General features: G+C 62.9%; 1 protein-coding gene across 2 annotated transcripts in view; it reads left to right on the top strand.

The window, feature by feature from the left end:
* PLXNA1 (plexin A1) overlaps positions 1–14,954 on the top strand; it is a 44,353-nt gene that overhangs the window by 12,588 nt on the left and 16,811 nt on the right. The window contains exons 4-19 of one of the 2 annotated variants that reach the window (XM_021069450.1): positions 3,766–3,906; positions 4,595–4,695; positions 4,914–5,037; positions 5,115–5,268; positions 5,463–5,562; positions 6,627–6,741; positions 9,414–9,614; positions 11,227–11,332; positions 11,418–11,611; positions 11,697–11,848; positions 11,929–12,049; positions 12,235–12,371; positions 13,573–13,740; positions 13,962–14,055; positions 14,214–14,453; positions 14,603–14,746. In XM_021069450.1, coding sequence (XP_020925109.1) covers positions 3,766–3,906; positions 4,595–4,695; positions 4,914–5,037; positions 5,115–5,268; positions 5,463–5,562; positions 6,627–6,741; positions 9,414–9,614; positions 11,227–11,332; positions 11,418–11,611; positions 11,697–11,848; positions 11,929–12,049; positions 12,235–12,371; positions 13,573–13,740; positions 13,962–14,055; positions 14,214–14,453; positions 14,603–14,746 — 2,292 coding nt within the window. The remainder of the gene's footprint in view (positions 1–3,765; positions 3,907–4,594; positions 4,696–4,913; positions 5,038–5,114; positions 5,269–5,462; positions 5,563–6,626; positions 6,742–9,413; positions 9,615–11,226; positions 11,333–11,417; positions 11,612–11,696; positions 11,849–11,928; positions 12,050–12,234; positions 12,372–13,572; positions 13,741–13,961; positions 14,056–14,213; positions 14,454–14,602; positions 14,747–14,954) is intronic. The other variant, XM_021069451.1, reaches the window with a different exon arrangement.

Here is a 14,954-nt window from a genome sequence, read left to right as displayed (position 1 = left end):
CTTAATGACTGCCAAGAGGAAATTGCTAATTGCGTTTTCAGTATCAAATTCCTCCTGGCCTTTCCAAGAATGGACCCAGGAAGGGGCCTGGAACCTGCCCTCAGCTGGAGAAGGGGGCAGCCTATGGGCCCATGAGAGCTGACGGGCCTGGGAGCTGGTTCCGTGGGGGCCTAAGCTGAGCGGCGCTGGCCAGGAAGGAGAGGAGGCCGGGCCGTACAGCCCCGGGCCTGGGAGGAGAGAGCAGTGGGGGCTCCTTCTACAAGGTGCTCCCCAGGAAGGACCACCCGGCCTCCTGGCTGCTGGGAGCGATTCGCAGCTTATACCCACAGGAGGAAGGTGTGCCTGTGAAGTCCTTGCCCTGGCAGCTCGCTCCCGTCCTCTGTCTGTCCCTCAACCCCCATCTAGAGACCAGGAGTCAGCTCCACCAGTGTGCCCCCACTTTGCAGAGAGGCCCACAGGTGCTGCCTGGGGGTGGGCAGAACAAGGAACTCACCCTTCCCCATTTGGGCCAAGCTCGGCAGCCCCCTGCCTCCGGGCGGCTAGGGCGCGTGCCGGCCTTGGCAAGCAGCCTGGATGGCCCAGACATCCTCCCCGGCCCCCCCACCCGCCCTTGGCCCAGAGAATGGACCCTTTGTTGGCTCTGGACTGGACGGACAGCTGACCTGGCCGAGCCGTCAGCTGCCTGCCTGCAGCAGTTGGCCAGGGCCTCTCAGTGATGGATGTGGGGGCAGCCGGCCGAGCCACCCTAGGGCTTGGGCCTCCAGGGCCAGGGACTGCTTTCTGATGGGTCCTTTTGCAGGGTCTCTGTCCAGTGTGTCCAGGGCCTCAGGGTCCTTCTGGTCTGGGGATATATAGGGTTGAACCTAATCCTGGGCCTATCTGTGGGAGGAGGCAGCCCATGGGGTGGTAGGTGCCTGGCCCAGCCCCTCCCTGGGGGCTCTTGACAGACCTTGTGATTCAGCTCAGAACCCAGGGGACTCCCCCATGTACAGAGGGACAGGGACAGTCCTGGTGGAGAAGCAGGCAGGGTCAGAGCCAGGCTGGGTGGGTTTTTTGGGAGGTGGCACTTAAGCCATCCGGGTGGAGGGGGGTCCTTCACTGCAGTGAAGTGGGGGGGACGGTGAGAGGGGACAGGACAGGATGGATTTGGGGAGGTTGGAGGGAGGGGCTTCAGCCTATGGTGGGAAGTTGCAGAGGTCTTGGGGGGAGGTTTGCAGAGGACAGAGGTGACAATTGGAGGTCAGGGAAGGTACCAGGGGAGGCTCTGCAGGCCCAGCTGCCCAGGTGGGTGGCCCTTGAGTGACAGCTGTGGGCCAGGGTGTGGTGTCAGCACGCGCACTGCCAGCCGTGGTGTGTCCTGCTGTCCTGCCATCCGCCTGGCTGTGTGCCTGCCCTGCATGCTCCCTCTCCCCAGAATGCCCTCCCTGCTGCATCCCTCCTCCCACATTTGGAGCTGACTCCGTGTCCTCAGGTGCAGCTGGCGTGGGTCCAGGGCCCTGGTAGGTCCTTGTGGGCCTCAGTTTACCTCCCTGTGCTCCACAGGCCCTGCAGCCTGAAAACCAGCTGAGGCACACAACAGGCAGGGTTGGAGGACTGGCCAAAAGCCCCCAACTGTCCCATGCTTGCAGGCGGGGGTCCTGCTGAGCTTGGACCGTGGCTGTTCAGCACATAGCTGAGGCATGTCCACGCACTGGCCCATGGACCATGCCTCCCCAGCGCCCCCTTGCTCTGTGTCCTCCAGCAACGGGGGAGCCCTGCACATGTAAGCACTGGGGGCTGCCCAGTGCTGGGCAGGTGGGTGGTAGATGGGTGCATGGCAGATGGACAGCTGGACAAGCATGCTTCCCGCTGCAGCTGTCAGGAGCCACCTGTTGGAGGCATCCGCACGTGGGGGCCTGGGGGCAGGGCCGTTCCAGAGACGGGCTGGCCCGCCTCCCCCACCCTCCTCCCCAGGCTCTTCCCTGCTGTGCCTCAGAGCTTGGGTGCCCTTGGTGTGACCTTCCCTGCAACCCCTTGTCCCCTGCTCAGAGGTGGAGGGGCGCACCTTGATGTGATGCCATGCCCCAGTCCTTAGCCGTGAGTGGCGAGCAGTCAGGACCCACCATGGGGCCCTGGTGATCTGGATGGGAGGGCTAGAGCCCGGGAATGTCTTTTGAGTGCCCTCTGCACCAGGCCAGGGCTGTGGTCAGCGCAGCATCCCAGGAGTCCCCAAGGTGGGGCAGAGTCAGGCCTGGGCTCTGGTGACTACAGGAGGCGCCTGAGGGAGGACATGGAGGGCCCTGATCTGGGTCATTCTGGTGGAGACTGGGTCTGGAGCTCTGGCCCCACACTGGTGCCTTCGCCTGCGTCTAGGCCTCCCTGCCCTCTGGCTGTCCTGTCCCCATTCTCTGGCCGTGGGCCAGGCTGGCCTTGCCGGGCCTCTGTGGCTGGCTCTTGGGGTTTGGTGACTGCTGGGGGGCCTTGGCCACCCAGGCCTACCCGTAATACCTGCTTGGACGTGTAGTTCCCAGAGTGGCTCTTGTGTGGAGAGAGGTGCCCCTCATGCCTGCTCCCCAGAGAGGGACACCGAGGCAGTGTCCACAGCTGGAATGTGTCCGAGCCGGGCCCGGGCCCAGGCAGTGTGGGTACCGAGGCCAGACTCCTGGCTTCTAGGGCCTGGCTGGCAGTGGAGCTGACTGTGGGTCCCCTGTGAGAACGGGCAGGCTTAATGGGTGCAGGTTGGGGTCCTGGCCAGGCCCTCACCTAGTGCCCCCTCTGCCCCGAGGTCGGGCACCGGAAGCCATTGGGGCAGCAATAGTCCCAGCGTGGGACCGCCTTCCCGACCCGCTCTGGACACAGCTCTTCCGGGTCTGGTTTGACTTAAGCCTGCCTGCCTGGCTGGGAGGCAGCTGAGCGGATGTGGGGGGTGGCCGCGGGCTTTCAGGAATGCGGCCCTCCCCCTCTCTCTCCCCCTCCCGCAGCCTGCAGCCTCTGGCCTGGACACAGTGCCCTCCCTGGTTGCCGCCCTCTCTGACTCCTTCTGGAGCTGGCCCCGCAGCCCACCCTGGCCAGTCAGACCTGCCCCTGTCAGCTTGGAGTGCAAAGGAGGGGTGCTGGGCTGAGCACCCCCATAGTGGAGGAGGAGGTGGGCTGGCTGCTCCATGGCTGCCAGTGGGGGCGGGCCTGAGCCAGGCGCCCCACCCTGTGCCCTGGGAGCCTGCCCGGCGCCGCCCCACGAGCCCCATCTCGGAAAGCTCCTGGGTCTCTCTGTTAATTAAATACATTTGTTTGGTAAAAGCAACTAAAAATACTTGCAGCATTGCGAGCTGTGGGGAAGAGCTGGCTAATTAACGCCCCGGCTGGTTTGGGATTCAGAGCATATTTGCATGCCTGTGAGATGCCCGCCCCCTGCTTTGGTGCTGGGGGCTGTCCCCCAGGACCTGACCCCTCGCTCCACCCCCACCCTGAGGCCCCTGCTTCACTCTCAGCCTCCCTGGGCACCCTATGTCCCCAGACTGTGATGCTGGCCCTGGGCTCCTGTTGCCTTTGCCTTGGGAAGGGCTGTGCAGCTGAGATGGGAGGGTGGTTGTTTTCTCCAGTCCTCAGAGACTCCCACCCATGGACTGTGGTGTCTGTCACCTGGGGAAGGGGCTGGGCCAGGACCAGGCTCCAGGCCACAGTGGGTCCTACACTGGCTTCTTGGGTTGGGTGGCTGGGGAGGGGCTCCAGGCTCTGCCCTCAATTGGAGGTGGGCCAGGGCAGCCTTACCTGGGCCTCCTGTCTCAGATCCTCGTGGACCTGGCGAACCCAGGAGGCCGGCCAGCCCTGGCCTACGAGAGCGTAGTGGCCCAAGAGGGCAACCCCATCCTGCGTGACCTGGTCCTCAGCCCAGACCGCCAGTACCTCTACGCCATGACGGAGAAGCAGGTGGGTGCCGCCCTGCAGAGGCGAGCTTGGGCGTGCCCTTGGGGAGCTGGGTGTGGCCACCCTTGGCCCTCAATGTCCAGGCTGCCTCCAGATCTTCCCAGGCTGGTCTGGGGTTCCCACTACCTCTTTGAGAGAGAGATTTTTCAGGGTAGAGGTGTGGGAGGTTTGGGTGTGCCTGGGCCCCGAGTCATCAGGCTGTGGCCTGGCCAGCTCATCAAGACCATGTGCTGTTTCCAGTCTAGCATGCTTGGAGCCGGCCTCTGCCCTTCAGCTCCCCCTGGTGACCCTGTGGGGGGTAGAGGGGCTCCCTTCCTTCTTGGTGGTTCCCACTTTTCCTTTGCCCCTGTCTTGCTGTCAGGCCATTCACGCCTTGGGATGTCAGGGCTGAATAGGCAGGGCTGGGTAAGTGGCCCACCTGCCTCTGTGCTGGGGGCTGGAGCCTAAGAGCCTGTGGTTCCCTTGGGATGCTTGGATGCAGAGTGGAGGAACTGGCCAGAACTGTCACCTGCACTGACTCCCTGGAGACAGCCCCAGTCTGTTTAGCCTGACTCAGCCAAGCCAGGGTCACCCAAGACTGGCCCTTGGGTAGACCAAGCAGGAGGAAGGCCCAGCATGGGGCTACCCTGGATGTGTTTGAGGAGGTGGGGGCAGGCCCAGTGGGAGCCTGATACTGAGGCCCCTCCTCCAGGTGACCCGCGTGCCTGTGGAAAGCTGCGTGCAGTACACGTCCTGTGAGCTGTGCCTGGGGTCACGGGACCCCCACTGCGGCTGGTGTGTCCTGCACAGCATGTGAGTCTGGGCAGGGTGTTGTTGGGGGAGGGTCTAAGCGGCCTCACTGTGATCCTGGGGGTCCCATCTCCCTCCCAAGTTCCTCTGGGTCTGGTTTGGTGGTTGGTGTCCTGTGACCTGCCAGTGATAGAAGCCCAGCTCCCCTATTAGGACGGGGTGCGGGGTGGCTCAGGGCTGTCCTGCCCCTGCCCCAGCTGGTCCCATGTCTATGCCTGCAGCTGCTCACGTCAGGATGCCTGTGAGCGGGCGGACGAGCCCCAGCGCTTCGCTGCGGACCTGCTACAGTGTGTGCAATTGGCCGTGCAGCCACGCAATGTGTCTGTCACTATGTCCCAGGTTCCGGTGAGCATGGTGGCCCGGGAATGGGCAGGATGTTGGGGGACGGGCCCCTGCTCACCGTCCCTCCTGCCCCCGCCCAGCTCGTGCTGCAGGCCTGGAATGTACCTGACCTCTCGGCTGGAGTCAACTGCTCCTTTGAGGACTTCACCGAATCTGAGGGCATCCTGGAGGACGGCCGGATCCACTGCCGCTCCCCCTCCGCACGGGAGGTGGCGCCCATCACGCGGGGCCAGGGTAAGGCCACAGGGCGGGGGGCCTCCTGGAGGAGGTGGTTGTTGGGACAGCAAGGGGGGGACCTGGTGAGGGGTGAGGGCGGGGGAGGCATTGCAGGCCCAGGGCCGCTGGGTGGGTGGGCACAGGGGACTGCAGGTCTCCTGGGTTAGGTGGCCCTCGGGGCCTTGATGACAGGGCCTTTGCTGCTGCTGCAGGAGACCAGCGGGTGGTCAAGCTGTACCTAAAGTCCAAGGAGACGGGCAAGAAGTTTGCGTCCGTGGACTTCGTCTTCTACAACTGCAGCGTCCACCAGTCGTGAGTGTCCCTGGCCTCCTGCACGGTGTGCCATGGGCAGCACATGGCCAGGGCAGGAGGAGCCAGCAAGGACAGGCCCTGGGGGAGTCCTGGGGGTGGCGGTCAGAGTGCAGTTGGTTACCACATGGAACATCTCTCAGGCTGCCTCATGTGAGAGTGGGCCAGGGCACCAGACTGAGTCAGGGAGCATGGGAGACGCCAACTGCCAGTTGGGCCCTCGGCACTTGCTGCCCAGGGCAGGACTGGCCCAGGTCCTCTCTGGAAGTGTGGGAGCTCACCCTAGGCCTCTGGTCTTCTGCCAGCCCACCAGCCACAGAGGAAGAGCAGGGGAGCTGAGGCCCTACTGTGTGTCCCACAGGGTCCAGGGCCCCAGGCCTGGAGGGCACCCAGCCCAGGAGTGTCCACCTCAGAGCTGCGAGCCTAGTTTCTCAGTTGTGTCTTTGTGGATTAACTTGCATGCTGATGCCCTCCTGGCCCTTGGTGGGGCATCCACTGTGGGCCTGGTGTCATTGTCACCAGGGTCTGGCCTCCCTGTGTGTGACAGGCTGGGATCTTTGAGGCAGGGTCTGCCTTCCAGAGTTTTGGAGGGTTGGAGCGTTTCTATAGAGGCAGGATGGTGGCAGGTGACATGAAGCCACAGGGATGGTGGGGCATGGGACTCTGTGACCCATCCAGGTCCTGGGAATGTGTCAGAACAAATCAGACTCTTAACCGGGCCAGCCTGCCTTCTGGTCACAGAGGCAACGTCCAGCCTGTGGCCCCTGTTCAGCACTTCCATGTACATCTTAGTTTATCAGAATAAGGTGAGATTTAAAATGTGCTTCTTAGCTGCATTAATGCATTCCCAGTACTGATGGTCACATGTGTCTTGACCCCGGCTTTAGACGTGTACATCTTTAGAAGGTGCTATTGGCTGGCATTGGGGTGGGCAGCAGGCCATGGAGGGAGGAGGAGGGGAGCACTGGTGGGTAGCAGTAGAGCAGCTCTGAGCAGCCCATGTAAAGGCCCTGGGGCAGCTCCAGGAACAGCAGGGGAGCTTCAGGCTCACTGCCCTCTCCCTGCAGCTGTCTGTCCTGCGTCAACGGCTCCTTCCCCTGCCACTGGTGCAAGTACCGCCACGTGTGCACTCACAACGCCGCCGACTGTGCCTTCCTGGAGGGCCGCGTCAATGTGTCTGAGGTGAGGAGGCACAGCAGAGCTGGGTGTTGCCAGAGGGTAGGGGGGGTGCCCCAGAAGGTCTTAGGGGACGCTCTCAAGGGCTGTCACAGCCTCAGGCCAGCCAGTGGCATTGGCTGGTGGTCACTGCTTGGGGGCTACAGACCAAAAGATCATCCAAGGGTGCTGGGGGCAGGGACTGTCCACCCAGGGCAGCAGGAGCCTGGAGCGTGAGTGTCTGGTTGGGTCCTCATGGGCGTGGGAATTTGGCGACTGGTTGCTGGTGGAGGCCCTTGTGGGCTGCGTGTTGATTGAGGTTAATTAGGTAGTAATTGTTTCAGAGCCGAGTGGGCATTGAGTTTATTACCAGCAGCCGGTCTAAAAACCAGCATGGTTGACCCAGGGCATGCCAGGCACGGGCGGGGGCCTGGCTGCCCATGTCCAGCCTTCAGATGCAGAGCCGGGACTTGAAGCCAGGGTCTTGCTTTTGCGGCAGACACCACACCTGCTGGCTGGGGGGCAGGGGGCTGTCAGTCCCAGCAGCCATGGGTGCCTGGGGGCCACGGCTGGGGAGGACTTGCCTAGACAGAGGGGGCAGCGGGCACGCCCCCACCCCCTGGCAGAACCTTCCCTGCTGCCCCCACCATCTCTCTGTGGGCCTCTGTTTTTCCGCTCCATGGTGACAATGCACACCACCCCGACAAGTGGGGGGTGGGCTGAGAGCAGACGGGGGCTGGAGGTAGTATGGGAGTGGCAGGTCAGGGAGCTGGCCCAGGTGTCTTGGTTGGGCGGGCAGGAGCAGGGGCTTCTTAGGCTGCTGAGTAGGTGGCGTGCAGGGACCACAGCAGTGACCAGGTTGAGGCAGGGCGTGAGAGGCGGGGGCCCAGTCCTTGTTGGCCCACTTCTGACCCTCTGCCTCCCCGAGCCATCCCTTCAGAGGAAATCACCCTGTAGGTATAGACCCTCCCCAAGCTGGTCTCTGCCGGGGTTGGGGGCAGGTGTAGACTATCCTTGAGCTGCCTGTGCCAGGGTGGGGGGAGATATAGACCCTCCCTGAGCTTCCTGTGCTGGCATGGCTGGGCACTAGGGGCTGGGGCTTGTTTGGGGATGGACTTAACTGCACAGGCGCTCCCTCTCAGCTCCAGGTGGCATGGGGACGTCCCTAAGAAGTGTGACTCCCCCAGCCCCTCCCAGCCTCTGGTATAGGTTTGGTTGCCCTGGACAACCCCTCCTCAGTGCTTGCTCACTCGGTGAGGTCTTGGGTCCCAGTGACAGCGTCTTCCTGCCTGTGATGGGACAGAGCCCTGTGCTCCCGTGTCTGCTCAGTCAGCTTCAAAGGGGTGCTGGTGCTGGCTGGGTGGCCTGGTGGGTCCCACTTGGGGAGCAGAGCCCACCCTTGGAGGTGACCCACACCCAGATTGGACTTTCTGCCCAAGTCCAGCCTCTCCAGGATGGGGAGGGGGCATTTCACACAAGGGTTATGTGTTGGGTCCAAAGCTGGTCGTCGTGCTGTCCACAGAGGGTGTTCTTCAGGCTCCTCCTGGGTCTGTGTGAGCCAAGGGCTCTGGGCAAAGCCTGAGATGTGTTATAGAACCAGAGTCCTGGCCCTGGTTCACTTGTAGATCCAGACCTCCTCAGACGAGGGGAGGCTGAGGCCCCCAAGGCAGGGCCTCTGTGACCACATCCCTTGCCTGCTCCTGCTGCCTCCATCTCAGCCCAGTCTGAGGCCACTCAGAGTTCAGGGTCAGGCCCCAGCTCACGCATCTCTGTGGCCGAGATCACGAGGTGCTAAGGCCTGGCTGCAGTGAGGCCGTAGCCTACTGGGGACACAGAACCTGTGCCCTGAGACCCATGAGGAGACAGGCCCTGGCCTCCAGCAGAGGTGGTGTCAGTGCAGAGGAAGGTGTGAGGCGGGGGATGGTGGGCACAGGGCCCTGGTGGCCAGGACATGTCAGGGCTGTGGAGAGACCCCAACAACAGGGGTCCCTGGCTTGGGGGCCAGTGTAGGTGCCCTTGCAGATGGCCAGGGCAGTGCTGGCTTCGGTGTGGCCACCTGCATTCTGGCAACGGCCTCTAGGGCTGCAGCCTGAGCTTAGTGGTGTGCCAGGTGCAATGGCCATTGCCTGCTCCTGGCCAGTGGAGACGGGCACCCCGCAAGCCTGGTGGACAGTCTGCCAGGCCTGCCCAGGGTCCGAGGGACCCTGAGGCCTTGGCAGAGCCAGCCCGGCTGTCTTGGAAGATGCCATGGGGCTTCTGGATCACAGCCTGTTTTCAGCATCTCTATTTAAAGCTCACTTCGCAGCGTTCCTGTGGGCCATCTCCTGCACAGCCGTTTAGCCCTGCTGCAAGGAAGCCGGGCCATTGCATCAGTTATTGTTGCTGAAATGCTGGCCCTGGGGGCCTGGCTGTTTTTCTGTTTGCTCTGGCTATTTTTACCTGCTCCCCAGGCCCTCAGCTGAGACCTCAAGCCTGCTTTGCCTCAAGGGCTTTGAAGCTGCAGCCAGATGGGAACCTTCTGGTGGGTCCTAGGACCCTGAGCAGGCCCCTCTGCCCCCAAGAGCGCCTGCCTGGGTCACAGTGTGTAGCTGTCACTGCTGTCCTCAGTCCGTCTGCCAGTGTGCAGTGGGCGCAGTGATGCTCACCCCAGAGAAGCTCAGCCTCTAGCCTGGGCTCAGCCGAAGCCGTGTTGCCCCCAGGATTGCCCGCAGATCCTGCCCTCCACCCAGATCTATGTGCCAGCGGGTGTGGTGAAGCCCATCACCCTGGCTGCTCGGAATCTGCCACAGCCACAGTCGGGCCAGCGTGGGTACGAGTGCCTGTTCCACACCCCAGGGAGCCCGGCCCGTGTTGCTGCCCTGCGCTTCAACAGCTCAAGCCTGCAGTGCCAGAACTCGTCGGTGAGCCCATGGGGGGCGGGGGCTGGCAGCCTCAGGACCTGGTTTCTGCCTCAGCACAAGGGCCATGGGTGGTCAGGTCTGCCTCCCCTGTTCAGAGGGCACTTTGGCCCCCAGGCCACACCACATCCCTCTGCTGTCCCAGGGACCACGCCCAAGCCACCCAGATGTTTGGAGGGATTTGGCTTTGCCTGGGGTCTTTGGGACGTGGTGAGGTGGCCAGGTTGAGGATGCGCCATCTCTGGGGGCTGTGGTCAGGGTGACAGAACCAGCCCTTGGCTCCTTGAGGCATGCATGCTGTGCCCAGACATAGAAGCCATGCACGGCGGCCACTGTGTTCACATGGCAGCAGGTGAGCCAAGGAGCAGCCAAATTCGGAGCCTCAGTCCTTGACTTGAAAGGGCGACCTTTCAAGTCCCGAGAATTCAGTACTGGTCTTTGCAGGCCCAGATCTTCTCTACTGGGCAAGGGAGAGAGCCACCTTGGTGGCCCTGAGGCCACCTCTAGACCTGCTCTCTCCAGCTGTGACTGCTGGCAAACTGTGGTCTCCATATGTGTTTGAGAGCAGTGGACGTCAGGCTGGCTGAGGCCCTGAGTGGTGGGTGGTACCTGTGGGCCATGTGTAAGACCTCCTAGGACCTTAGAGAGGGCCTTGGGGGTCAGAGGTCTGGCTCCATTCCAGGCGCTGTGGCCTCCTCTGTCCTGGCAGGTCAGCTGCTGGGCCCTAGACTCCCCGAGCCTCCTCCCTGTCTGCCCAGGCCTGCTTTCTCTCCTCCCTCAGATACTGCCTCCTGTCGGCCACGCCCTCCACCTGCATCTCCCACTGGCTCCCTGCAGGGCTGCCTCCACCCCTCCTTCCTTTCCATGTGCCCCATACCCTGTGCGTCTGCCTCTCTGCTTCTCCCCCTTCCTTCTCCATCTTCTGTCACTTGTCCCTACACTCCTTACCCCCTCCCCAGGCCCACATTTATCTTTCCTGCAGCTCTGTGTAAAGGGAGTATCAGGGAATTTGATAGGATCCAGTTAAATTCCTGTGGAGAAGGTGATGAATTGCTTCCGGCTGGAGAGCGAGTCTTCAGCTGCGGGAAGTGGGACACAGCTGGGCAACCAGGTCTGGGCTCCCAGGGGAGGGCTGAGTCCCCGAGCCCAGCCTGGCCTGGGGGCGGGGGGCAGCCAGGGTGTGGGGGACGCACATCCAGGACCTTAGTATGGTCCCCCAGGAGGGATTGTTGGGCTGGTTCAGAGATGAGGAGCAAGTTCGTGAGCATCCCTGGCACGTGTCCATGGGGTGGGAGCAGCTGGGACCTGCTTCCTGGGGCATTTACCTTTGAGGGTCTGCCTCGTGGCTGGTGGTGGGTGGGGACCAACGCCACCAGAAGCCTGCGTGTGCAGAGGGGAAGCCAGAGGGACGTGGCAGCAGGCGCTTGGCCCCATCGCCCGACCTGCAAGCGGGCGGCTCCAGATCAGAAATGCCAGTCTCTCTAGGCAGAGCCCCCAGACCCCAGCCTGCAAGCCCCAACCACCCTGCCCCAGGTCTGGTCCCTGAGGTGGCCATGAGGGACGCAAGCAAGCTCTGACACCTAGAGCATGGCCTGACTGCCCTTCCCCACCGCAGTACTCCTACGAGGGCAATGATGTCAGTGACCTGCCCGTGAACCTGTCTGTGGTGTGGAATGGCCACTTCGTCATTGACAACCCGCAGAACATCCAGGGTGAGCCAGGTGGGGTGGCCCTGGGGTCAGGGACGAGGGTGGGTGGCACTATCGGGGGCGGGAGGCTGACAGAGTCCCCCGTCTGCATCCACAGCCCACCTGTACAAGTGCCCGGCACTGCGGGAAAGCTGCGGCCTCTGCCTCAAGGCCGACCCTCGCTTTGAGTGTGGCTGGTGTGTGGCCGAGCGCCGCTGCTCCCTGCGCCCCCACTGTCCTGCAGACTTTCCCGCTGCCTGGATGCACGCGCGCCATGGCAGCAGCCGCTGCGCGGACCCCAAGATCTTCAAGGTAGGCAAACCCCAACCTTGATCCTCAGGCAGGGGCTCAGACACCTGGCTGCCCCCCACCCACCCCAGCCTCTTCCTCCCTGCAGCTGTCCCCTGAGACAGGCCCACGGCAGGGCGGCACACGGCTCACCATCACGGGCGAGAACCTAGGGCTGCGCTTTGAGGACGTGCGGCTGGGTGTGCGCGTGGGCAAGGTGCTATGCAGCCCCGTGGAGAGCGAGTACATCAGTGCTGAACAGTGAGTGCAGCCAGTGAGCGGGCAGGGAGGCAGGGAGGCCCGCCAGATGCCGCCAGCCACTGAGGTCCCTGTGTCTACAGGATCGTCTGTGAAATCGGAGATGCCAGCACCGTCCGGGCCCATGACGCCCTGGTGGAGGTTTGCGTGCGGGACTGCTCCCCCCACTACCGGGCCCTGTCGCCCAAACGCTTCACCTTTGTGGTAAGCCTGCCCCACCCAGCCCTCCCCTGCCCTGTGGGGGCCAAAGGCAACCTCTTCCCCGGGGCCTGGCTTCAAGTCTCCTGTGCTGCTTGTGGGCAGCATCTGAGACCTGGTGAGCACAGGCCTGGGCCCAGCCAGAGGTGCTGGCGTTTGCCAGGAGCTCCAGCCATTTCCTTCTTCCCTAGACTCCAACTTTCTACCGTGTGAGCCCTGCCCGCGGGCCCCTTTCGGGGGGCACCTGGATTGGCATCGAGGGTAGCCACCTGAACGCAGGCAGTGACGTGGCTGTGTCTGTTGGCGGCCGGCCCTGCTCATTCTCCTGGTACGGGGTGTGCACGGAATGGGGACCCCAGGCCTGGGCTGTCTTCCCTGGGTGGGGGTTGGTTCAGATGGCTCGGTGCCCCTTCCTGTTGCCTAGGAAACAAGGGGGGCTGTGGAGAGCCTGGCTGGGGTGATCACTATGGAAACCCAGAGGCGGAGAAAGTTACCATGGAGACAGGCTACCTCCAGAGTGGGCAGAGCAGGGTGGGCGGGGCTGGGTGGGCGGGACCTGGCTCTGAGGGGCCGACACAGCCACCCTGTCCTGGGTTGATTCCTTGGGAACATAAGGAGCATTTAAAAATTTTTAAAGAGAGGAAAAGGAAGTCTTAACAAAGCCCGGAGCCCTGAAGTGGATAATTTTAGATTAGGGATGATAATGGAGCGGGCCTTTAAATATTTTCCTGCGGTAATTACCCGTTATCAGACTAATTATTGGTGTTTGCAGCCTGCCGTGAGCAGGCTTGGCGGCTGCGGGGCTTCCTGGCTATGGTGAAGGAGCTGATAGGACGGGAGCAGGTGCAGGCGGTGACCGGATGGTTGTCCGTTGGGGGTGGCTGACCTGGTGCCCCCACTTCTGGCCAGCTCATGTTGCCAGCTCAGGGCCCAGACTCAGGATTAGCCCACTTTCAGGTCAGGGGACCATGTGGGGGACATGGACATCACTCAGTGTATCTGAATTTGGTGCTGAGTATTGTGCTCGTTGTACTCCAGCCCTTGGAGGATGCTGAAGCCATGGGCTCTGTCCTGCCAGCCTTGCCTGGGTGACCGATGGGGCTACTGCATTGAGCCATATGCTGCCCTTTCCTGCCAGGCAGGCTGGGCTCTTGCAAGTCAGGGCATGGACAGGCTTGCCAGCTGACACTGTGGAGGAGGCAGGCAGGAGGTCAGCTGGAGAGCAAGCTTAGGATGCAGGACCTGCTCCTTAGCCAGGGAGGCAGCTTTGAGAGCCTGGATGCCTTTTAGGGCAGTGTGGAGGGAGAGGCCAGTTTGGGGCCCAGGTGGAGGGGCTGACCAGGAGGGTGGCCCTAACAGTCGTCAGCCACCTGGAGGCAGGTCTTGCTGCGGCCTCTGTCATAGGCTGGCAGGTGGGGCCAGGGAGGTCTGGTAACTTGCCCCCAGCCATCCGTGGTGGAGCCTCGACTCTTAGCCACGTCGGAGGTGAGCTCTGGCACTTGCATGCTCACTCCCACTGGCCCCTCCAGGAGGAATTCCCGGGAGATCCGGTGCCTGACACCCCCTGGGCAGAGCCCTGGCAGTGCCCCCATCGTCATCAATATCAACCGTGCTCAGCTCACCAATCCTGAGGTCAAGTACAACTACACAGAGGACCCCACTATCCTGAAGATTGATCCCGAGTGGAGCATCAACAGGTAGGGGTGCTACCTGGGCCCCACCACCCCTTCCTGAGCCATCAAGGACCAGCACCAAGCATGGGACCCCTGTACCAGGCTCCCCACTTCCTCTCATGTGGTCCTTCCACCAAAACTGGTGCAGAGAGGTCCTAACCTGCTTGCTGTCTCTGGGCCTAGGCGGGGGCAGGCAGAGGGTCCCCGAAGTTCAACCCTTAACTCCTACCTCCCTCATCTTTTAGTGGAGGGACCCTCCTAACAGTCACAGGCACTAATCTGGCCACTGTCCGTGAACCCCGCATCCGGGCCAAGTATGGAGGCGTCGAGAGGGAGAACGTGAGTCCTTGCTGGGCCTTGCTCCCCACAGCTCATGGTAGCCTCCCTGGAGGCCCCAGGGAGGGAGGTTGACCCCGTCCCGCCAGCCGGGGCCCTGCTTGCTAGTGCCTGGCTGGGTGCAGATCAGCCAGCCTAGTGTCCTCGTCCTGTATCCCCAGAGCTGCCTGGTGTACAACGACACCACCATGGTGTGCCGGGCCCCATCGGTGGACAACCCCGCCCGCAGCCCGCCTGAGCTGGGGGAGCGGCCCGACGAGCTGGGCTTCGTCATGGACGACGTGCGCGCCCTGCTCGTGCTCAACACCTCATCTTTCCTCTACTACCCGGACCCTGTGTTGGAGCCGCTCAGCCCCACGGGCCTTCTGGAGCTGAAACCCAGCTCCCCCCTCATCCTCAAGGTGGCTGCTGCAGTGGGTGGGGCTGGTACAGGCTGGCGTGGGGCCACGTGGGGATGGTGTGGGGCCGGCGGTCGGGGGGTGTGGGGAGGGGATGGCATGGGGATGATATGGGAACTGGCAGTGGGCTCATCCCTGTCCTGCCCCCACAGGGCCGCAACCTCCTGCCGCCAGCACCTGGCAACTCCCGGCTCAACTATACAGTGCTCATCGGCTCCACGCCCTGTGCCCTCACCGTTTCAGAGACTCAGCTGCTCTGCGAGTCACCCAACCTCACCGGGCAGCACAAGGTCACGGTGCGTCCACGTGCCCTGGTCACCTCTGGCCTCCTGAGTCTCGCACAGGGCATTCCCAGCTCTGAGAGAACTTTGCTCTCGCCTCCTGCCAGAGGGAACCCAGCCCTGGTTCCCCTAGCGGGCGTGGCATCTACCCTGGGTGCCTGTGTTCCACCTCGCCAAGCCCTCGGGTGGGTCTTGAGGGGACCCTGGAGCTGTGACTAGGCGT

The sequence above is a fragment of the Sus scrofa genome, chromosome 13 (genome assembly GCF_000003025.6).
Source record: "Sus scrofa isolate TJ Tabasco breed Duroc chromosome 13, Sscrofa11.1, whole genome shotgun sequence".
NCBI classification, from domain to species: Eukaryota; Metazoa; Chordata; class Mammalia; order Artiodactyla; family Suidae; genus Sus; species Sus scrofa.
Note: the sequence above shows the minus strand (reverse complement) of the source record. Positions and strands in the feature narration are given on the sequence as shown.